Here is a 23487-nt window from a genome sequence, read left to right on the forward strand (position 1 = left end):
CATGAATATGTTTTTCCTAAAATATAGATCATAGAAAATAAACAAAGTAGATTATGTGAATTGTGCAAAAAACAAAGTGTTGCAACTATCTTGAAGCGAAAGAAGTACTTATTACCTACAACAACGTTAGTGGAGTCTGAGCTTAAGACTTCAACATCATTTTTGTATTTACTGTTATTTACTTTTAATATCTCATATTCTTGTCAATACCCAAACTTATCCAATGTTTTCACTTCAAGAAATTGAGATAGAAGTTATTGTTTAATTGTATGAAATAGAGTTTTGATACTCCAAAACTTTTGCTCAGCCATTTATCATATACACCAACAATATGAGAAGCTTTATCTTAATATTAAATGATACTTTTGCCCAAATTAAGGCCAATCTTGTTCTTGTTCTAATAGTTATAAAGTTATTTTTGGTCATTTGTTATACTCCGTGGGTGGTGGCTTGGTGAACAATACCTATCTTCACAGTTATCTTTGACAAACAAGAGTGGTAGCGGTCACCTTAGCGGTGTCAATTAATGTGTCATTATTTTGGGTCAAAAGTCAAAACAGGGAAAATGACAGTTAATTTTTTATGTATGTTAAAAGAAATGACAGTTATTCAGTTAACAAGTCGTCGTCTTTCAAAACAAAAGAAAAAAATAAAATAAAAAAGACAACTGTGGAAACTCCTCTCCTTCTCCCGACCTTTTCGCCTTTCCTGCCCATTTTCCCCCTTCACGTTCCCCAAACTTACAAATTTGTTTGGGGTAAAAATAAAAATAAAAATCAAAATAAAATTAAATATCAACGCGAATTTAGCTGTTTGGGAGATTTTTCAACTTTTACTTTGAAAAAGTTTACATCTTTTGTTCCATTTTCCATTTCCAACCCAGAAGTTCTTTTTACATTGAGCAATTTTCTCGAAGAGGTTAAAAAAAAAGCAGAAAGTTTCTTTTGTTTTCATACAAGTTTTATAAGATGATTTAATCAAATATGTATTATTTTGTTTAAAATGTCATATTCTAAAATCCCATATGAAAATGATTTATTTTGTTCTAGGAATGTGCTTGAATTTCCTGTACATTTGATCTTACAGCTGTATATATATATATATTGTATTAAAAAATTAGATTAAAGTTTTTGTGTGTTTCGACATGGTCAATCATTGTGTTTGTAATGTTTCATATTGGCAAAGAAAACAAAGTCAATCTTTTTACCTGACATTTTCATTGTTTTGGCTTGACAGAATTTGCTACAATAACAATCAATCAAATAAAGGTGTAATTAGTTATCTCTATTGGAAGAAGATAGGAAGGAAATCGGGATGATGATGATTGGATGTTAAAGAGGTGAAAGAAAGGAAGGTAAAAGGTTACCATTAAAGATGGTGCAAGGTGGGGATCAGGACCTGCAGCAATGTAATGCACAAGGGTCTGATGCTCGCCATGAAAAGATATTTGTATCAGTTAGATTAAGGCCTCTGAATGATAAGGAAATCCAAAGCAATGACTTTGCTGATTGGGAAAGTATTAACACCACCACCATTTTATTCAAGAATGGCCTTGGTGAACGGTCTGTGTATCCCAATGCCTATAATTATGGTAAGCAAATGGTCAAGGGGATTTAATTTATTTTTTTTGGTGTTAGCACCTGGTTCACCCTTAGGACTAATCCGGATTCGGGGCGAGTTCTGGGTGGATAGGATCCAGTCCCCTCCCAATTGTTGTTGTGCGGGATCGAACACGGGTTCTCCCTACCAAGTTCAGTCCCAATCACCACTGAACAAAGAAGCAATTGGTGGTCGAGGGGATTTAATGATTTATGTATATCTTTGGTGAAACTTAATTAAGTTTTTGTGTTATATGGTTGATAGACAGAGTATTTGGTCATGATGATTCTACAAGGAAAGTTTATGAGGAATCTGCAAAAGAAATTGCTCTTTCTGTTCTCAATGGCATTAACTGTGAGTAATCTTCTCAAATTCTCCTACAATTTTCTGTCATTTTAGTGTTTCAAACTAGGTAACTTTTTTCTATTTATCTAATCTAGCCAGCGTCTTTGCTTACGGGCAAACAAGCAGTGGGAAGACCTTCACAATGAACGGAATTATACACTATGCTGTAGCTGATATATATGATTACATAGAGCAGGTATCAGATAAATTCTGACAGGAAAATACAATGATATAAGCATATTACAGTTATAAACCTAAGGCAGAAAATAAATGAAATGTGTATTTGGACAATGTAACAGCAAAAGGAGCGGGAATTTGTGTTGAAGTTCTCAGCCATTGAAATCTATAATGAACTTGTTAGGGACCTTCTAAGCATAGACACTAACCCTCTCCGACTTCTGGATGATCCCGAGGTTTGTTTTTCAAAGGCATATATATGTCACATTTATGTCATAAGAAAATGAATGAAAAAGAATTTGAACTTTCACAGAGAGGCACAGTTGTTGAAAAGCTAACCGAGGAGACTCTGCAAGATAAGAGCCATCTTCTAGAGCTCATTGCCGTATGTGAAGGTAAGGGACTACTTGTCTTCTGAGGCAACAGCAACTGTATTCTTAATATTTGAAAATTTATAATAATGGTTCGGTTTTTCATTAATCATAGCTCAAAGACAGACGGGAGAGACTAGTCTGAACGAAGCGAGTTCTAGATCTCATCAAATCCTCAGGCTGGTAAGTGGTTTAATTACTTAAAAGAAGTGAATTTTGTTTTAAGGAATGTTTCTTCATAACTAAGGAGTAGGTTTTTACTGATAAAAACTTATTAACAACTCATTTTAGTTGGTACTATTTTTGTAAGTTGAAGGTAACAGGGGTTGGTTTGGGGTATGATTTGCTAATAAAGTAATTGGAACTTATGCAGACGATTGAAAGCTCTGCTAGAAGTTTTGGTGGTGGTAATTCAAGCATACTTGCAGCAAATGTGGTATGTTGGTTGATTATTTATTTCTCCTAGGTCTGAGAGTATGGGTTATCAAAAAAGTAGTTAACTTGAGAATGTTTGGCCATATAGAACTTTGTGGACCTTGCAGGAAGCGAGCGTACATCTCAGACGTTAGCAACTGGTGCAAGATTGAAAGAAGGTTCTCACATAAATCGCAGTCTGCTAACTCTCGGAAAAGTTATTCGCACATTGAGGTTAGTCTTGTTTGATTAAAAACAGTTTATGTTCCTATAAATGGATGAGATGTCTTGAACTAAAGGCACTACTGGTACTTGAATGCAGCAAGGGAAAGAATGCGCACATTCCTTATCGAGACTCGAAATTAACACGTATACTGCAAAACTCTTTAGGAGGAAATGCAAGGACCGCCATAATATGTACCATGAGCCCTGCTCACAGTCATCTAGAACAATCAAGAAACACCCTCTTATTTGCAAGTTGTGCCAAAGAAGTTACTACCAATGCACAGGTTAATGTGGTTATGTCTGACAAAGCTTTGGTGAAGCAACTAAGGAAAGAGTTGGCCAAATTAGAGAGCGATTTGAAGAATATTCCCTTGGTTACTTCCAAGAGCGATGTTGCATCTGTTCTCAGAGAAAAAGAAGTTCAGATTGAAAAGGTCTGTTCTGAGCTTACATCTTTTCAATTGTATTTTTAAGTTATATGTCTGCTACTTTCATATGTAAACAATTATGTGTATTGTGTATTGTGTATTGTGTATTGTGTAATGCAGATGCACAACGAAATCAAAGAACTAAGTAGACAACGCGACCTTGCTCAAACAAAGGTGGAAGAGCTGCTACAGTCGACCAAGAAAAAACAGGTTTCAGAAACATGGGATGATGGATCCGAACATCAAAGAAGTGAATCGCGGGATAAATTATCATGGTTTGATGATTCATCAGAAATATCTGACGGATCAGATTACCGCCGCCTTGATGCTGACTTGGCAACATCTGACTCCTTTCACTATATTGATCAACATGGCAATTTTGAAGTTAGCACTACTCAACAGTCTCATCTTCTTGACTTCATTCCAAATGAGTCCTTACAGCAACCACTTGGAGATACAACAACAGATTTCACTCCTGATGGCCTGTCACTAAGATGGGAAAAAATGGGCAACAACATCTCACTAGGATTCGATGAAGATAACTGCAAGGAGGTTCCTTGTATTGAAGTTCAAGACAGAATCATTAGCAGCAACAAGACAGAATCATCAGATCCTGTAAAGATTTCTCCTGACAATAATGGAATTCAGGAAGTGGAAACTGACAAAGAGTATCCTATTTCAGCTGATAAAGTGGAGAGTGAAGAGAAACAAGAGGAAAATAAACGATCCACTGTCGAAGAAAACAAGTATACTCAAAGTAAGGAAGAAAAAGAGACAGACCAGTGTGATGGTGAGTATAATGCAGCAGTGACTGGAAATGAGAAAGATATGGTGGAGACACAACATTGTGATTCTGAACACGATCCATTGGTACAAAGGATCAAAGAACTGCAAAGGACTATTGACATGCTTGTTAACCGTAACCCCTTGGAAAATTTCTCTCCTTGTTCCATCGACTCAGAGCATTCAAGCAACATAGGGTCAAGCTTCAGCAGGAGTAGAAGCTGCAAGGCAATTCTAACATCAAACTCCACCTCGTTTATCCCTTTTGAAAAGGTAGTGCTCCATTCTCGGGATTTATCATTTGGTGGATTTGAGGAAGATATGAGCTCAGATAGACCAAAGGGATTCTTTCGGGGGTCAGATCATGTTGCGACCACCAGTGGAAAGCCATCAAGATTTGGCCTTCCTATGCCTTCTATTAGGAATGCAATTATGAATGAAATGGAACAGGATGTTAAAAATTCAGATTTCAGTGATACTTCCACCATTTACAGTTCCATTGTAGAAACAAATGGAGATGCCGAACATGAGTATGGCAAGCATGTGGGATATGAGATGGTCAGTAATTCGTTATACCCTTGTTTGCTTTGATTTTGTTCATGACTCAACAGTAACAAGTGTCGGATATAATTTATAATTCCGAAAAACAAACAGGGCGACTGATATTCTTGGTTAATGGCAGGATGGTGACAAAGTCGAGGAGGAGGGTGAAGCAAAGGACAAGGAATCTAGTGAAAGTGCAAGAGATGTTAGTTCATATTTGATAGGGGCTAGAGATTGCATGTCAGAGGGAACGATGAGCAGTGTGCAAACTCCATGTAATTGGTTCGAAGAATTTGAGAGTCAGCGGGTGAAGATAATCGAACTTTGGCATGCTTGTCATATACCATTAGTCCACAGAACCTATTTTTACTTATTGTTCAAGGGAGATACATCTGACAAGATCTACATGGAGGTAGAGCTCCGAAGGTTGTCTTTCATCAAAAACAGGTTTGATCAAGGCCAGAAGATTGTTATGGATGGTGAAGTTTTCACACCATCTTCAAGGTATATCCTATAACTTGTACACTGCAACTAATTGCTAATGCATTTTCTTCAACTTCCTTAGAGACTAAACTGTTACTGTTAATATGATGAAAACACAGCATAAGGGCATTGAACCTAGAAAGGGAGATGTTAATGAGGCAAATGTACAAGAAGATCCCAATACAAGAAAGAGAGTCAATCTTCGACAAGTGGGGGATCACGATGAACAGCAAACAGAGGAGACAGCAACTGGCTCGCCGCCTTTGGAAAGACACAAAGGATATGCAACATATCAGAGAAAGTGCAACCCTTGTTGCTAAGCTTGTTGGTTTTGTAGACGAAGCTCAAGTGCCAAAGGAGATGTTTGTTGGTCCAAGTATTGCTACTAAAATCATCAATCGAAGGTCCTATAGCTGGAAATCTGGCAAGTCAGTTGTATCCTAAACTAAACCTTTTGGCATGGGGATGTATCATGTATAATATTATTATGTAAAGCAAACTTAAATATGTTAATGAAAATTAACTTCTAACTACTTATACCAAATTTCTCATTGTTAAACCTTCTGCTGTTTGTTAACTTATGACTTACTCTTTATTCTTATTCTACTTGATTTGTATTCTACATCTTCTGATATTTACTCCATAATTTCCAGCATTTTACTCAATCATCAACAATACTCAAGGCATAACAAATAATATACTGTAACCTATGCACTTCAGGGTAGTAAGAATATACTTACACCGCTTGCCCAAAATTGGGGTAAATTCCCCAGCCAACATAGAATTACTTCTGTAACTTTTTTTTCCTACTAGGGAAATTAAGATAAATTAAACAAACTACATAGTCTTTAGGGAATTAAACAAACTATTTGCATCACAGCCAAAAGATATTTTTACTACGACAATGACAATGAAAATAGCCCTAGCTTATTCAGCAAAAAATAAACATAGCATTATCAAGTACTGCCAACAAAGTATACTTACAAAGAAGATCAAGAGACATATTTACAGATTGCCTGAACCTTAAGATTGGAGGACAGCGCCCTCAGTGATCTTCCATGCAGACTCGGAATAAGACATCTCATATCTTGTTGTGTAAGTTCTGCTGTAAGAATCATTGTGCTCAGGTTGGTTAACATCAGTTAAGTTCGCCGTCTCTTCAAGAGTTGCTTCTACAGTAGCACGTTTACCATCAAGGGATACTGTCACACTATCGATAATCACATTCAATAGAGTGTATTCCCAATACCAACTACGCTCTGCAATTTCCCTTGCACGATCTGTCCATACTTTGAGCATGTTGCCATCCAATACCTGGTAGTTTTTTCTTGGTGTTAGTAGACATAGTAGTATTACTAATTGATCCTCCCAATGCTATTAAGTATTAAGTATTCCCTCTGTATTTATTTAAGGGATACACTTGCCTTTTCCGACCGTATTTATTTAAGAGATACACTTGCCATTTTTAGTAACTTATCAACCCCACCATCTAATTAAATAATCTATCTACACCCCATCCCCACCCCTCATCCCCTAAAATGACATGGTTCCCACTTGTTTTACTTATTAAAATATCTACCCAACCCCAGTTGTTTTATTACTTTATTTCATTCAATTCTTTTTCTTAATACCCGTGCCCGACCAAGTGTATCTCTTAAATAAATACGGAGGGAGTATTAGTTTACATGGTGGTTAGAATACTAAATAATTACAAGGCTTTGACTTTTACCTTTGGCAACGTCTCAAAGCTATGATTTGGTCCCAATGCCTGCGATTTAACATTCTGCCATCTTCTAACCAGAACTTCTGCAAATCTTGCATCCATTTTCGGTATTTCCTTTTCACTATTTTCATTTACTGAAAGCCCTGCAAATACTTCAATTCATTGTAATTACAGAATAAGAATTTTCTATGCAACCTGATGCTGGGGCAATAATAGATAAACATTTTATAGGATTGAGAAATGTAATTTGGTTATTGACAGACATAGCAATTTGTGATGACGTCATTCATAATGGAATGGCTGAATGGGTATATAAGAAATACTCAAAATCAAGCGGAAGGACAGAGATTATTTAAAAGGTCATACCCACATTGGAGACATCAGAAGCCATAGCTGAAGTTGCTGAACCAACATGCTTGTGCAGAAAAACAGACCCAGTTTTAGCAGGAAAGAGTTTCATACCCGCCAAAGTCGTCAACCCAATCACCACTCCAGCACACAAAACCTTCACACCTACATCTTTGATTTTCTCAGTAATCTGTTCTTGTTCATAAATTTCTTCAGCAATATTTTTACTTGCTAACTCAGCGTAATTTGATGTATTATCAAATTCAAGCCCCGCCACAATATCCTCATTTCCAAAGCCATTAACCGCAACATCTTCTTGGCGTGTTATATGTTCTTCTCCATAGCTAGGAGGAAATACCTTCTGTAATGCCTGTATGACACTAGTTGTGACGTTATCAATTACTGCAGAAGCTCCAGCTCCAATCCTTACTATGGCTGCTGCAGCAGCTAATGAGGAACCACTTCCTCCCTCCAGCCGCTCTAAATACCTCAGAACAATAGGATCATCATAATAATCCCCTAGTCTGAACTGAACACTTTGTGTCTCTCTAAATCTGGTGAAAACCACCTCCATGAGCCAGGTTTCCAACAGTTTACAGAGTCCTGGGAGCATATCGTTATCCTCATCATCCCTTGAGTTTTCCAGAACAAACTCCACAACTGATGGATCTCTCAAGGGTGAGTTTTCATTGTCCAGACCCAGCCAATTCCGACACTGATCAAGATCCCCAACCAATACAGAACAAAGGCCCCTCTCCAATGCGAAATCTTTCTCACGATTTTCTTGAGCAGGATATAAAGAGATTGAATCTCCTATAGGCACCAATTTGGTTTGCTGAAGCTGTCGAAACAAGCCGTCAGCATCTTGAATAAGATGAGGCTTCTTGCTAATGAAAGCTTGAGCAACAATTGCAAGAGCTACTCCATAAGCTTCAGAGCTTTCAGCTGGAATATTTTTTGGCGTGGCAGTGAAAAGATCAACCTAACACAAAAGACAAGAAATAATATTATTTCTGCCTTTCTGGATTGGAGTGAGGAAGAAAAAGGACATCCTCCTATACTTCATATTGGAAAGAAATTCCATGTGAGGGTGTCCAGGGGTCATAATGTGTGTGCTGTTCTTTAATCTAGAAACCCAGTTTCCTTCTATTCAGTTAATGTCCAATAATAGATTTTTTTGTTTGGGGGAAGGAATTTGTACATCTTGACTAAAACATCCCCTTCTCTCCAGAAACAGAAAACATGAAAGTAAGGTCTCCTAGACCCCGTTCTCTTCACCTGTATTTTCTGAAACTCTCTAAACTTATCTGAGTTTTACTAAACTTGTCATAGTATTTTTACTCAAATTATCTGAATTAATTTGAACTTATCGGGTTTGATAAGTAAGAATAACGTGAGAGGAGAAAAAGGCCTTTGTCAACTTTGCAAGAACTGTATTAAATCAACCAATTAACCAGTCTAGAGGGAAGGATGAAAGATTAACCTATGGAGGTCAAAAGGCAAAAGCTTTAGTCCTGGACTTGACCAATCAAGAGCTGTTGCAACCAGTTCAATAGCCTGGTTGAACTTCTTTCAAATAATTGAAAACAAAAGTCTGGCCTTAGTCTCTTAAATTCTAGAGCATCAGCCACTACTGCCACTTGATTCCAACAAAGAACCTGCATTTTCCCTTTCTCTCTTTTCTTCAATTCTACTCAACCCAATTCAAAAGGTCTACACACTGGTTGGTTTTCTATATTCTTGCTGTAAAGGTATAGTGAATCATTGTTCGCATAATTTCTCCTATCCTTCTTCCCCCCAAAAAGAGCGTCGAGGGGAGAAAAAAGAAAGGAAAATTATATTATGAAGGCCATAAATTACACAAGAAGAACATGCAAATGCTGAACTGACCTGCTCAGCTGCTGTCATATGCAGAAAGGCTTCATTCATGAAATCCTCACGAGTGAAACCTCCAGCTATAGCTGCAGCACCACCTCCTCCAACAGACCATAATATATTGCGCACACCGTGAAGGCCTTCATCTCTTTTCTTCCGAAATTCATCACTGAGAGGCAAAGCCAAAAGCTCCAAAACATAACGGGGTTTAAGCTCCTCCAATGTCTCATCAATCTCTGCTTGTAAATCTCGTGCTAGACTACTTGAACCTTCCTCCTACACAACACGTATATCAGAGTTCCAAGGTAGAGGTTCCATGTTTTGGCGTAACTTTATAATGCAATCCAAAAATTTGGTAGCACAATGTTTCACCATGTACGTCAGCCTTCAGCTAATTGTAGAGAAATGAGTAACAAGCAGGTAAATTATAAAAGGAGTGAAAAAGCACATATCCTGGAATTAGTTTTTCTTTCTAAGTGAGTCCCTCAAGCAGTCACGCCACTTCATCATTCATTTACTACAAATATAATAAGATGAAATATGTGATTCTGGACTAACTATACAGCCAGAGCTCCATAACAACTCCATAAGCATTTTCTCAACTAAGTTTAAAATAAAATACTCCATTCTCTTACATTATGAAAAGTAATTCCTGAGACTTTACCTGCAATAGTCTTAGAGCACGTTCCAGAGCCTCACAGCCAAAAACATAATCAGGAGGGGACAATGACATTGCATCCCTCGAGAAGTCAATAAAGGCAAGGGCCATTGCCAACACAATATCATGTTTGAAGGGTTTGGGTAGTCTTTCTTTCAACAATGCATCTCCAATCCTAAGGACCAGTTCAGGCTCTCCAGCCTCTTGCAACACACACAATGCACCTGGCACCTAAAGCACCAAAACCAACAAATGATATAATCACAAATGTGGTACATATATTGTCAACTCTCGACATCTAAAATTTTCATCCTCGACTCTCAACACAAGAAATACCAATGAGTTCACATACACCAATTGATTTTCAACAAATTTCCATGCGAAAATCCCCAAACCACCCGAAGGCAAATATAATGGGATATCCTCTCCCCAAATATAGTGTTGCCTGAATATCGATATTTCTAACTACATTTCCACATAGTTGAAATCCAATTAAGCTCAGTGATATTGGTAATATGGTATTACTAATTAACTGTTCATTTCAACAAGAAAAAGGACTTTCAATCACATAAACTTTACATGGTTCAAAATGATAGCACAGAGACATAGATACAAACTTGCCTTGTCAAAAGGGACATCAAAGAGGGTGGTCTCTTCAAATGCATCAGAAAGACCCAAATTATAGTCCCTTCTAGCATTGGGATTAGAAAGGGTGTCACAAGCAGCTTGAAGGATTTGTCTTCGAGCGATAAGAGCATCTTGGGTGAAACCATATTGTGGGGGCTTCGAAACCCTACCCTCATAAGCTCTCCTTATCCCATCTCCCAAAAAATGTGCCTCAGCTCCCAACACCTGAAAGAAGGGATAAAAATTTCAAAGTTGGACATTCTGAAATTCAGCTCAATTCTGAAATTCAGCTCAAAATTTGGAATTCCAATTTAAAGTGGGTCTGAAATAAGGAATGTGCAAATTCTAGAGCAAGGTAATGTCATATTTAACCCCAATTTAGATACAACACAAGAGTTAAATAATCACACTTAAATTCAATTAAGAATCAAAAGTGGGTAATCTCATTCTAAATTCAAATTTAGGAATTTAAACTCAAAAAACTAGTAATTTCTTTAAAAAAATAGGAATTACAAAGGTGGGTAATCTAAATTTCAACTCAAAATTAAGAATTGCAAAGGTGGGTATCTCATTTTAAACTTAAAACCAGGAATTTCAGCTCAAATTTAAGAATTTCAATTGCAAAGGTGGGTAATCTCATTCTAAACTCAAAATGCTAGTAAATTGAAAGGTGGGAATTGGAATTCTCAATTTCAATTTAAAATTAGGAATTGCAAAGTTGGGTAATCTCAGCTTAAACACAAATTTAAAAATTCTAACTCAAAAAATCAGGATATCATAAACGTGAGTAATCCCAATTTCAACTCAAAATTAAGAATCACAAAGTTGGAAAATTCACAATTTTCAACTCCGAAGTAGAAAAGTCACAAAGTTGGGCAAATCACACATTAAACCCAAAATTAAAAAACACAAAATTGTGGGTAATCTCAATTTGAAATCAAAATAATGGTTCGCAATGCCAACACAAAGATGAGAAAAAATGAACAAAACCTGGTAGAAATTGAGGGGGATGGAGATATGGCGGTCAGGAGGAGAGAGAGAGGGAGGAATAGACGTAAAGGTGGAAGAGGAAGTGGAGGAGTCAGAAGTGGAAATGGGCAAGAATTGAAAGTCGGAGAGAAGGCGGTCAGCCCATTTACTGCCGGGAAATGATGTCGACGCACTGGAATTAGTAGCGGCGCTGGTGGTGGTGGATCGGTGGAGGAAGTCTTTCTTGGAGGAGGAGATATGAGGAGGTCGGAGAGTGGGGTAGCAGAGGTTGTAGCCCAAATGTGTGAGGGCTTCCATTCTTGGTTTTTTCCTGTCTGCTGGTTTGCGCTTGAAGAAAGATTGCTAGTGTTTGCCTTAGGGGGGGTTTTTATGTAACAAAAGGTCTTGCGCGCACAAGGTGTACAATAAATTTATTGTACATCAAGATAACTTTTATGCAGTTTTTCATAACTTTAACCTAATTTTCTGTAACTTTTATATTATAAAATAAAAAAGTTAATAGATAAATATTTTAAAGGATTAAATGATTAATTTATACATTATTAGTGATTTTGAAGAAGTAATATTTATTCAAATGAAAAAATTTATCATTAAAAAATAGATAACTTTTACGTATATAAATGTAACTTTTAAGCATTTTGAGTCAACTTTTACTCCGGTGTACAATATTTATTGTACACCCATTATAAACAAGAATTTGTGTTTATGTAAAAAATAAATAGATTATAGAAGTCAATGTCCGCGTATTTTTGGTGAAAAGACGATGTTGTCCTTATCAAATTCAATCCCATAATAATAATATTAATTAATACTACTACTAATAATAGTAACAATAGTACCCTTTACCCCCACCGTCGGTGCAACTTTGAGCCATTGTTGCTGACCATACCAAGAATTATATAAGTAGCAATTTCTATGTCCTAAATGCATATTCAAACTAACATAGTGTTATGACTAGGGTTATCAAAAAATGATTCTTGTCATATATTCGAATACAATTTCAAAAGCTCGCAAAATAAGCACTTCGTTCCCTTGCGCGGATCTCACCCATCCGTTTTTAAGATTCAATGCCTTATCCATGAGAGTCAACTTTGTTCTTTCCAAACCGGACCCTTAAATATTGTTTGGTGGCGACTCCTTCGAAATTCAAAATCTTCCAAAACCCGTAGGGGATATTCAAAATCCAATAATACATCCATCGCCGGAAAGAGGGAAAAAAAAACCCTACAAATACGAACCATATTTCCGTTTTCGTCAATATCTTCGACTTCAATAAAATTTATATTTTCATTGAGAACCATATTTCCGTTTCCGCTAATATCTTCATTTCCGGCAAATTTTCTTTCTTTGCCTTTTGATGTTTTGTTTAGCTCCTACTGAAACCAACATCCATCGTTTTCGAATATCCATTAGAGTATTTACTGAATATATGATTTTCAACTAAATACTTGATCTGTTTCCGTAACATTTGTGTGACCCTACGAGTTCAGTCAAGAGTAAGTTGTGGCATTAATAGTATTAATCCACTTGAACTGAAGCGGCCTCTAGTTATGCATTCAAATCACTTGATCTCACTGAATAATTAACTTGCTTAATTAATAATAAACCACATTTATTAGACGTAGCATTAAATGCATTAAATGCAAACTTGGATCAATAGCATTATTTCCTTCAGTCTCCCACTTGTCCTTAGGGACAAGTGTGCATTTCCTAATTTTGCTTGATGCCTGCTCATGAACATAAGGTAAGACTGGTCATCCTTATTACGTTCAGAGGTATTCCTCGGTGTCAGAGTTAAACTGGTCAAATAAACAGATAATCATATCTATGATTCATCTGAGCACGACCATGCATTTTACAGTTTCTAGCTCTCCGAGTGGCCTTGTACAACTTTTGGCATCTCATCCCGATTTATTAGAGGATAATCCCAATCTTGCGATCTTGAGGTTAGACTTGTTTGATAGTGATTACCCTAGCTTTTCCTAAGTAACCAGTTCTCAAACAAGTAATCTCAAATCACTTAGGTATTGAGAATTAGCGTCTAATAAGATATGGAATTTATTTATGATAGATTTCATCTCTTATAGTAAAGTTTCATAGGTTTGTCCGATAATAATCTTAACAAGTAAGTATCTATGCAAATGATTGTGACATTGCCATGTCTACATGGTTCAAGAAAAAAAACTACTTGTCATCTTGCATTCTAGTCGTCCAACGTTCTATGCGTCCACCTTTATAGAAAATTTCGACTAGGGACCATTTTCAACTTTTGACATTCAAGTTCATTTGATAGACGTTTTTTAGTCATAGGACTGGTGTAGACACCTACTTTTGTTCCCATTCCCGAAAGGGAAGGTTCGATGATGAGAACATAAATCTCCACTTGGCAACGCATCTCCTATAAAATAACGAATCTCAATCACCCTTTTCATTTCACCCGAAACCTGCTATTTATGGAAACCTGCTAAAAATAGTAACTACCGTAATGGGTAGTTGTTAAAAGTGGCAAGTCATAAAAGATAGAAACCTGTCAGAATTAGGTGTTGCACTCCAACATAAATCCTAAATGAGATAGAAATTGTGAGAGGAATCCTATTCCTAATATGATTCGAAAATAAGAGTTACGTATTAATTAAAATCCTAACGAGCCTGGAGTTCATAACGGGCCCAGACGCATCTCGTCATAAAGTTAATACGCACTAAAAGACTCGAACAAGTCTCGAACACTCCGGATTCTAAGAGAGTCCGAATCTGACAAAGAAAACGGCCCAGACCCTATTGGCGTTGAGCGCCGAAATCTTCGGCGCCCAGCCCTGGGCGCTGAAATTACCTTGGACGTGTTCTTTCCTAATTCCTCGTGGATTAGAGCTCTAAAATTCTATCTTTCCACGAACTCTTTTCTATAAATATAGCCCCAAGTTCGACGTGAAAAGACACAATTCATTATTCTGAGTATTGACTCCAACCCCTAAGCCTAAGCCTCACGCTGCGAAATTGATCATGCGTTCTGTCGCAATCGATCCAAAAATCGAACAAAACGTATCCAGTCCCGTAGTTTGAGATTCGTTAAATAAAAGGAAAAATAGCAAAGTCAAAGTGGTTAGTTTTCTGAGAACCGTGACGCACCTCTCAAGGGTGCGTCGTAATGTGCCCCTTCGCATGATTTAATTGCTTTCCTCGCCCTTTTATGAACTGTTAAACTAATCAAATCTGATTGTTCTATCACGCCTAATAAAGATAATATGTTGGGAAATTGGATTATCATGCTAGGTCCCTTAAAACAATCTAAATCAGATAATCGTGATCGATCTAGTATTATATGTTGCATATTGTTAAAATCAACTCAGATTAGTTTAATAGTTAACGCATGTCCCTTCAATTATTTATGCTGAGCTAGTAAGGATATCCTGCCTCTGGAGTTATCGAAGAGAGAGTACTCCTCTCGGTAGTTACAGTCCCCCGAACCCTCAATCTCTACCTTGCGGGTGTATGTTGAGAGATCCCCACACCAGGGATCATAAGGGAACCTATGGCCGTCGTGGTCAAACATAATTGCACTCCCTTTATGTCACGATAACCGGGTTTTGTCAGTTTTTCTCATTGTCGTTAAAAACTGAATGGCGACTCCTATATTACTAGTCAATTGGGTGTAAACTCACAGGAAATCCAATTACACTTGATTTGACAAAAAAGAAACGTCACACCCACGAGGGACGAGGTCACGCATTAGCCTCGCGCTTTTTCGACCCCCTCACAGTGGCGACTCCGCTGGGGATAGTGAAGGAAATACTCGTGCTCGTAGGTAATCAAAATAGCCGAAGGGTGAAACGATCCTACCCCGCGTTTATTTCCCCATCAAGTTGGGACGACCTGAAAATCAGCATATCAATGTGAACGGACAGAACCGCATAACGAATCTTGTCTCCCTTGGATGTTTCATCTCGGGAGTTGGGACTAAGGATACCCATCGCCAACCGGGGGTGCATACGCTTCGAATGTTGTCCACTCGGCACTTTCGCTAGTAGTACACCCGCCCCAAACCCAATCGCTCGCCCATTAGGTCCCTCTCATTGGTGCATGCCCCCTTGGCTTACATCGCGATTGGCCTCTTGGGTGAAATTCGTCTATTGAAGGCACTACCTCGACCGGGGCATGTGTTGGATCTGCGATAGAAGCGGTACCAAGCCAGGCGCAAATACTACCCATAGAAGCCTATCATAAAACTACATGACATGTTATTATTGCCTCATGATGTAATGTTAATTATGTGTAGCGAAATATATGATTGTGTGTGACAAACCATCCTAGAAAACCAACGACCTTAAAAAATTGCCCAAACATTCATAAATCAATTGGCCAAAGAGTTATACCAAAATACGTGTTCCGCAAACCCGAACGATCGCCACAAAAATAAGTGATGCTCGGGATGGCCCGTAACAAATCCCACAAACGCTGCACAACGCGTAAAGGACGTTATTAGGAAAGCACGCAAAATCAAAGTCGCATAAACAAAAAGTAGACGTAAACAGAAAACGAGAACCAGCCAGGGACGCCTTACGCTGGGCGCTGAAGTTGCTGCCTGGCCTTCTGGTCAGGCGCAGCAGCCTCGGTGCCCGCGCAAAAAAATCACGTAGCAAAAAAAACTCATTCGTAAAAATTGCTGCAAGGGCTTATGAAAAACACTCGATTCTAAAAGCGACTAAAACAACAATAAATAACTCTTTGTGTCGTTGTTAGGCCTCCTACGACGACAATGCTCGGCACCAAAACCGAACATGCTAATAACTATGAATGTCACAACGGGAAAGTGTTTCGAAAATTCAAAGAATGACCAAAAGAAAAACCAAAAAGTGACCAACAAAAGAAAGAGCGAAAAAACCAATAGAGAGAGTCAAAGTCTAGACTAAGTAATGCTTGAAACTTTGGGGCCTAAACTTTAGCTTATCTTATGCATAGGACTGGTCCTGCCACTTGGTGCCGATCGGGAAATCAAAGGTTAGTGCGTCTCGAAAATACATCGCCAACACCAGGTCTAGTGACTCCAAGCTCCGTCCGTCATCCCTCATTTCAAGGATCTCCGCTTCCCCAACCTCGATTCGCACCCTCAAACATGTCCATCGAAGAATTGCGAGACCAGATGGTCCAAATGACCCAACTTATGGGCCAACTGAAAATGGAAAACGAAGCCTTAGCGGCTGCACAAGCCAAAAATGACCTCTATAACGAGAAGAGGATTGAAAAAATGGTCCTACAGCAAACCATGGGGAGCAAGTACTTCTCCCTCGATCCTTAACCTTTTCCTGGCAAACTACCAGAAAAGTTTAGTTCATCTGACTTACCAAAGTTTAAAGCCACGGACAATCCCCGTGATCATCTATTGAGCTTTGTGAATGCCATGAACTTGAAAGGCGTGGACAAGTCCATGTATTTACCTGCCTTTCCCTTGTCCTTGGAACCTGTGCCGCTCAAATGGTACTACCACCAGGACCCTAAGCTCTTCCCCACTTGGGAAGACTTTGTCAATGTCTTCATCAAGCAATACTCGTCGAACATGGATTTTCAAGTCACCATGCGCGAGCTGGAAGTTCTCTTCCAAAAGAAAAATGAGGGTTTCACAACCTACTTTGCTAGATGGAGGGACCAGGCGGCCCAACTAATCAATAGGCCTCCCGAAACAGAATTGGTCCAAAAATTCATTGACAACCTGGACCCGGCTTACAGACAACACCTTAGGTACTTGGGACTTGACACTTTCAAAAGAGTTTATGATGTGGGAATAAAGATCGAGGATGACCTCGCAAAAACAATACAAAGTAAGCCCGCATACAAAAGCAACACCTACAACAGGGGCAACACATCCCAAGCCCAAGAAGTCCATGCCGTAGAGGAGACTCCCGCCCGAAGAAGCCCTGGAAGATGGGTCCGAGACCGAAAGTTTGCCCCACTCGGGTCGACTTTGGTACAAGCCTTTGAAAGACTAACCAATCAAGGAAAGTTGAGGCCTATAGGCCCCACCCGTGACCCTCCTGTCAAGAGCAAATATTGGGTCGAAGGTACTTACTGCAAATTCCATCAAGGAAATGGGCATGACACTGAAAACTGCTGGAATCTAAAAAATACGATCCAGGACATGATAGAGGATGAAGTGATACCTCTCCCTAACGTTGGCAAACCCAACAACAACAAGAGCCCACTCGGCTCTTGTCACATCTCTCTCGACCAACCAGAAAATGAGAACTTCGACCCTACGGTGTACATTACACCTCAAGGTGCACCACTCGCTGTGGTCCCTATGGATCGAATCGAGAGAGAAGTGTGCGGTGTGTGGGATGATGATGCTGAAGATATCTACCTATCTCAAGTATCGGGCCAGGACCTCTTTACTGAAACTTGGCCCGGGTATGCTCTCATTGACACCACCCCTCAAGAACCCGAAGTCGACAATCTCACCCGATCCGCAAGGATATACCAACCGGATATTCGCCCACCTCCTATGGACGATATCCCAGTCAGACAAACTCCTGAGAATGGACGGCACACCACCGTCGCAGAAGTCATTGAAAATCCTCTCTTGAAGCAACTAAAAAGAACCAAGGCCGAGATTACCATCTGGGATCTCATGTGTACTTCAAAGGAACATCGCGAAAAGCTTATTCCCTCACTTGACCTCATCTCAGTGCCTACGGATATCACACCTGACTCATTGGTTAACCACGTCACGAGAGATGCTGGAGAAAAGGCCATAGTTTTCACTGACAAAGACTTGCCCAAAGAGGGGGGTGCTCACAATAAAGCCCTCTATCTAGTGGTTGGATGCAAAGGACAAAACATCCCCCTAGCGCTCGTAGATAACGGTTCGGCAGTTAACGTTTTCCCATTGCGAACCGCCCATTGCTTGGGGCTAGGAAACGATGACTTCCAAACCTCCACGCAAGGGGTACGAGCTTATGATAACTCTCGAAGGCCTGTGTTGGGAAAAATCAACCTTACCATACAAACCGGGCCTGTAGCACGCACCACGGAGTTTCAAATAATCGACATCAAGCCCACTTTCAACCTCCTCTTGGGGCGACCTTGGCTCCATGACTTAGGAGGTGTGGCTTCTACCTTGCACCAAATGGTTAAACTTAACCATAACGGGGTAATACTGGAAATCCGCGCCCCTCCTCTCGACATCAGTTGTACTATGGTTGGAACGGCCGAAACTGCAGACGACCTTTATGGGTCTCAAATGGATGAAGCAATCCAGTTCATCGAAGACTATGATCCAGCATTCCTAGACCCGCGCGCATCCCGAGTCATCCCTAGAATGCTGTTAGCTCAAGGTTATTTCCCAGGACCCCCATTGGGCATAAGGAAGAAGGAATGCACATTCCATCCTTTACCCAACAAATCTACTCCCTTTGGCTTAGGCTATGAACCAACGGAGGAAGATATTGCTGACTGCTTGTCTGGCCTACGCCTTAACAAGGCCAAACAAACTACCCTCCTTCCCCCGTATCAAAGAACCCTTAACGGGATGTTCGTTCGCGAAGGAGAAGAACACCCATGCTGTGATGTCCCTGAAGCCTTCGTTCAGGATGGCTTGCTAAAACCCGGATTTGAAATTTTCCATGACTGCCACACCTTGGATGAGGCACCCCACCTCACCAGGACCAAAACAGCTGAAGTATTGGACAACTAGGCTCTATGGACATTGTTTAACGAATCGAGGCCTATGGAGGACGAGACTGTGATGACTACCCTAGCTTTACAAGATGAAGGTTTCGATCCAACCCGGTTAATCGCTCCTGCATCAACACTAGAAGAGATCGAGAACGGATGGGTGAAGACATATCAATGGGTAAACGCAAAAGGAATAGAATTCAAGATGAGTACCGGTGAAGGACCAAAGTTTTACGAGACTAAACCCAAGGCTTGAGCCATATAGAGCACCTTAGTAAAAAGCGCCCAGTAGTTCTTTAGATTGGTAGAAAAAATAAAGGCTTTAGATGGTCATAAGACCCCTTAGAATATAGGTTAATTTTGTTTCAGTGTGTTTTCCTTACCTTCCAAATTAATAAAGGCGTAAGATTTCTCCTAAAAACTTTTATTCTAACATTAAATAAGCACCAAACGTACTTGCAAAGAGGCGGCCCACTCTAGGCCCAATAGCAAGCCCCACTTGGTCTTGAAATCGTGTCATGGAAACCAATTCCCGAAATCCACAAAATAAACCATACCGCCCCATTCATATTTCCAAGACATAAGGGTCAAGCCCGTGCGACCCAAAGAAACCACAAAGAGATCAAATCCAAAACAATGCAAATGTTGCTCAAAAAAAACATAACCCCCATTTATCCACGTCATTAGCAACACGCACCTCAGCCCACTCAAAAGCCCACACAAAGATCTTCATATCTTCCACACACTAACCCCATTCTCAAAACCGTTTCGAGTCACGAATAGAAAAAATTAATCCGGACAAAAATACGTCTCACGCTAACAGTTATAAGCCTCCGAAATAGCCTCAAAATTGATTTTAATACGGGTAAAAAGCAAAGCACGAAACGAAGAGAAAAGAAATAAATGCAAGAACATGTGAAGCAAAGCGTCAAAAATGACCGCCCGAAAATCATTTTCAGCGCCCAGGGCTGGGCGCCGAAATCTTTGACGCCCCAGCCTGGGCGCTGAAACTCTCTGCCTGCCTAACTTTTTTCCATAAGTGCTCGTCATTTTATCCGCACATAACGGAAAAATAACGAACACTTGGGGGGTACAGCACGTATCCAGATATGCGTACCAAAAAAATAGCCGTACAAAAAACACATGGAACTTCATTTTTATACGCATGTACCTGATTCTGACAAGATACGTAGGCAATCCTTACCAAGGATTCGGTCCAATCAAGTAAAAAAAAAACATATATACATTGTGCAAAAAGTGTTAGACATATATAAAATATAAAAAGAAAAGAGGAGAAGCAAAAAATGAAAATAAAAATAAAATACGCCTTTATTAAAAAATGATAAGAAGGAAAACAAAAGTGCTAAGGAATGAAAAACAAACACAACTGAAATAAATAAAGGGCACCTACACCCTAGCAGGAACTACACTACTTTAGTTCTTCCGGATCATCAAATAAAGTCTTGTAGAGGGCAATGTTTGCAGGATCCACCCCCACAGTCTTCTGCGCTGCCCCTATATCAATCTCCATAAGAACCGGCTCCTGGACACTAACTTCCAAAGATGCCAAGGCTTCATAAACATTCTCGGTTATAGCCCGCTCAGCCTCAAGGGCACAGACAATGGTGGGGGAAGGATTATCAACATCAACTGGATTAGTCACTGTTTCTACTGGCGGTTGAGCCTTCCTAACCCATACATTGTTCCGGCGACGATCTCCGCGAGAGCTTGCATTTCTTTTAACAACGGCAGGCCCCTTCATGTTAGGCATCTTCTTAGGCCTAGAACTGGAACGGGGAGGAACTTCCTTTCGCTTTCGATCAGGACGAGCTTTCACAGTCTTAATGCCATGGGTGCGAGGATTGGCAGAATCACGACCCTCATATCTAACCCGAATACGAGGTATCAAAAGCTCAGCCGGCTCCCCATTTCGAGCCTCGGTCCTCACAGCTTTATCATCGGAGCTCATCCACAACTTGTAGTTTTCAGAAAGACCCACAAAGCCATTTATAACTACGACCCAACGCGGGAGACCATCATAATACTTAGCCCACGCTTGAACCCGTGCTTGTGAAAAGGCCGCTACTTTAGGTGGTACCGTATCAGAAAAGGGGATAGTCTGCCTTAAGCCGTATTGACGCATGACTCGGTAAGGAAAGATATAAATGGGCCGGGATAGCCCCAACAAAGAAACATAAACTGATACATCAGAACCCCCCGTCATAGTAGTCAAACCCCACCACGGTACCACCCACTTAATAGAACAGATACCATGAGTAAAAAAGGAGGCCCACTCGGCCTCGTCCTGGCCTCGGTGCAAATACTTCCGGTTACCCAAGGCTATAGGGCGATAATGTTTAGGATCGGCAGGAGTTTCTAAGAGCCTAAGTCGTTCCATGAGCCAAATCTGCAAAAAACGGGTACGATCAGATCAAAAAATAATAAATAAACAAACGAAACCTGAGGCGTAGTTTCAACGCCCAGGACCAGGCGCCGAAAATTCTAACGCCCAGCCCTGGGCGCTGAAACTCAGCTCCAGGCAGGACGAGTAAAAAAGTATGCAAAAAAAAAAACATGCGCAAGGAAAAGATCGATTACCTGCAGCAATAGGGGGCTCCCCTTAAAATATTCAGATTTGGCATCCTTCTTCAGCTCATCCGCACTCAGCAAAGTCTCGGCAACAACCAACGGTATAATAGAATAGCAACTTTCCATCTGGCTAATCAAGGGGATCAACCTTATGTCACCGAACTCATCATTGTTATTCGACAGCAAATAATGATTCAACAAGCAAAATACAAGGGCTTGAATGTTCAATTTCTGTTCGGTCATATTTTTACTAGGCCTAAAGTGATGTTTTACAAGCTTTGCCAAATTAACCTCATCACCTACAACAATCTCAGCAAGCATGTTAGCATATAGTCCTAGGAAAGCCCCTATGGTTGTTTTACTCTCTTCAATGGTGCCAGGGGTGGCAGGAGTAGCATTAGTAGGATAACCAAGGATCGCAGCAAATTCATCTGGCAAAGGACATATTTCGTTGCCCCGAAAGACAAAAACATATGATGATCGGAATCCCAAAAGCTTAGGGCTGCATGCAGAAAGTTATAATCAATATTAATTTATTGTAAGCCTAAAAATGCCTCTAAGTGGTATTCTTTCAACAAAACCTTTTCTTTAGGAGTAAGGGCTCGTAGCCAACGCCTAACAGCTCGTTGGAGTGAAAAGGGAGGAATCGACATGACAAAAGCAAGGAGGAATTAAGGCTAAGCAACTACAAGGGAAGAAAATTGAGAGTAATGGAAAATAGGGACGTATCTAGCCCCTATATATAGCTGAAGACATCAAGTGACATCCTGATCCCATTCGGAAACGCGTTAAGAAATCCAAAAACCAAAAATCGCCAGGAAAAGACCTTCAGCGCCCACGGCTGGGCGCCGAAATAATTAACGCCTAGCCTTGGGCGCTGAAAATGCAGCCCAAGGCCCAGATTTCACAAAACGCGGAACAGGAAAGGACTTAAAACCGTGTTGCTAGACACGAGGCCCTATTGCAATCAAGATCAAGCCCAAAAGCACCTTTAGCACCCAAATAACAAAAATGAATGTTAAAACTTGGTCGAAACTTAGACTCGTCTCAAGGAATATATGTGTACACTTTTCAAAACAAATATGAGCAAAATAAATATCAAGGTCATTCTTCGAAACACCGAAAAATATTGTTAAGTCGTTGGTATCTCAAAATGAAAAATGTTTGTCTGTCAAAAGATTAATCCGGGCCAAGCTAAACCAGATGTTATTGGAAAATAAACTTTGTCGCCCGAAAACTGAAGTCGCACTCCACGACTTCGCCAAAATAGCACACCACTATAAAGGTCGCTCGCACATACGAGCACGACCCCAAACATAATTAAAAGACGTTATAAAATACGTACCTCTCTTGGCAAAAAATGACCGACAAGCCCAAGTGCTTGGGGGCTCGCGGGAAAAAAATATATACTCCAACAAAGAGTGTGCGGAGTCAAAATCATATTCCCGGACTACGCTATACGCAGTCCCATGTTTGGATAATCTCAAAAGAATGGGTTTCGACCTCAGAGAAAGGTCGCCGTTGACACTTGTACATGGTCCTCTGATCAAAGACCAAGTGGTGGCAAAAATCGAGCCGTAAAGACTAGCTCAAAACCACAAAAGAAGACGGTCACAAGACAAAGGTCCGTCTAAACCCGTTGTT

The 23487-nt window shown here is 39.9% G+C and overlaps 2 protein-coding genes across 4 annotated transcripts; one reads left to right on the plus strand and one right to left on the minus strand.

Moving 5' to 3' along the window:
• Positions 1 to 626: 626 nt before the first annotated feature.
• On the plus strand, positions 627 to 5969 carry LOC110788642 (kinesin-like protein KIN-7F). 2 transcript variants are annotated; one of them, XM_021993277.2, is made up of 13 exons: positions 627 to 918; positions 1237 to 1591; positions 1864 to 1953; positions 2040 to 2140; positions 2244 to 2357; positions 2435 to 2516; positions 2608 to 2675; positions 2866 to 2928; positions 3016 to 3140; positions 3229 to 3565; positions 3680 to 4900; positions 5025 to 5389; positions 5488 to 5969. In XM_021993277.2, the coding sequence occupies exons 2-13, from the start codon at positions 1375 to 1377 to the stop codon at positions 5810 to 5812; spliced, it is 3108 nt and encodes a 1035-aa protein (XP_021848969.2). In that variant the 5' UTR covers positions 627 to 918; positions 1237 to 1374; the 3' UTR covers positions 5813 to 5969. The 2 variants fall into 2 exon arrangements, with proteins under 2 accessions (XP_021848969.2, XP_021848970.2); XM_021993278.2 differs by lacking the exon at positions 627 to 918 and having other exon boundaries at positions 969 to 1591.
• Positions 5970 to 6152: 183 nt separating this feature from the next.
• Positions 6153 to 11929, minus strand: LOC110788641 (protein ACCUMULATION AND REPLICATION OF CHLOROPLASTS 6, chloroplastic). Of its 2 annotated transcripts, none has more exons than XM_021993276.2 (7): positions 11590 to 11929; positions 10594 to 10824; positions 9979 to 10203; positions 9330 to 9590; positions 7458 to 8421; positions 7098 to 7234; positions 6153 to 6682 (listed from the first exon to the last, which is right to left on the minus strand). In XM_021993276.2, exons 1-7 carry the CDS (start codon positions 11884 to 11886, stop codon positions 6392 to 6394), a joined length of 2406 nt encoding a protein of 801 aa, XP_021848968.1. In that variant the 5' UTR covers positions 11887 to 11929; the 3' UTR covers positions 6153 to 6391. The 2 variants fall into 2 exon arrangements, with proteins under 2 accessions (XP_021848968.1, XP_021848967.1); XM_021993275.2 differs by having other exon boundaries at positions 7098 to 7243.
• Between the last annotated feature and the right edge of the window lie 11558 nt (positions 11930 to 23487).

This window comes from Spinacia oleracea, chromosome 2 (genome assembly GCF_020520425.1).
Source record: "Spinacia oleracea cultivar Varoflay chromosome 2, BTI_SOV_V1, whole genome shotgun sequence".
NCBI classification, from domain to species: domain Eukaryota; kingdom Viridiplantae; phylum Streptophyta; class Magnoliopsida; order Caryophyllales; family Amaranthaceae; genus Spinacia; species Spinacia oleracea.

Coding starts and splice junctions, on each gene's coding strand:
- LOC110788642 (XM_021993277.2), top strand. CDS start 1,375: ATGGTGCAAGGTGGGGATCAGGACCTGCAGCAATGTAATGCACAAGGG. Junction 3,566..3,679: donor AAGAAGTTCAGATTGAAAAG/GTCTGTTCTGAG, acceptor TGTGTAATGCAG/ATGCACAACGAAATCAAAGA. Junction 4,901..5,024: donor AGCATGTGGGATATGAGATG/GTCAGTAATTCG, acceptor GGTTAATGGCAG/GATGGTGACAAAGTCGAGGA.
- LOC110788641 (XM_021993275.2), bottom strand. CDS start 11,886: ATGGAAGCCCTCACACATTTGGGCTACAACCTCTGCTACCCCACTCTC. Junction 10,825..11,589: donor TCCCCCTCAATTTCTACCAG/GTTTTGTTCATT, acceptor CCCTTCTTTCAG/GTGTTGGGAGCTGAGGCACA. Junction 10,204..10,593: donor TTGATGTCCCTTTTGACAAG/GCAAGTTTGTAT, acceptor TTGGTGCTTTAG/GTGCCAGGTGCATTGTGTGT.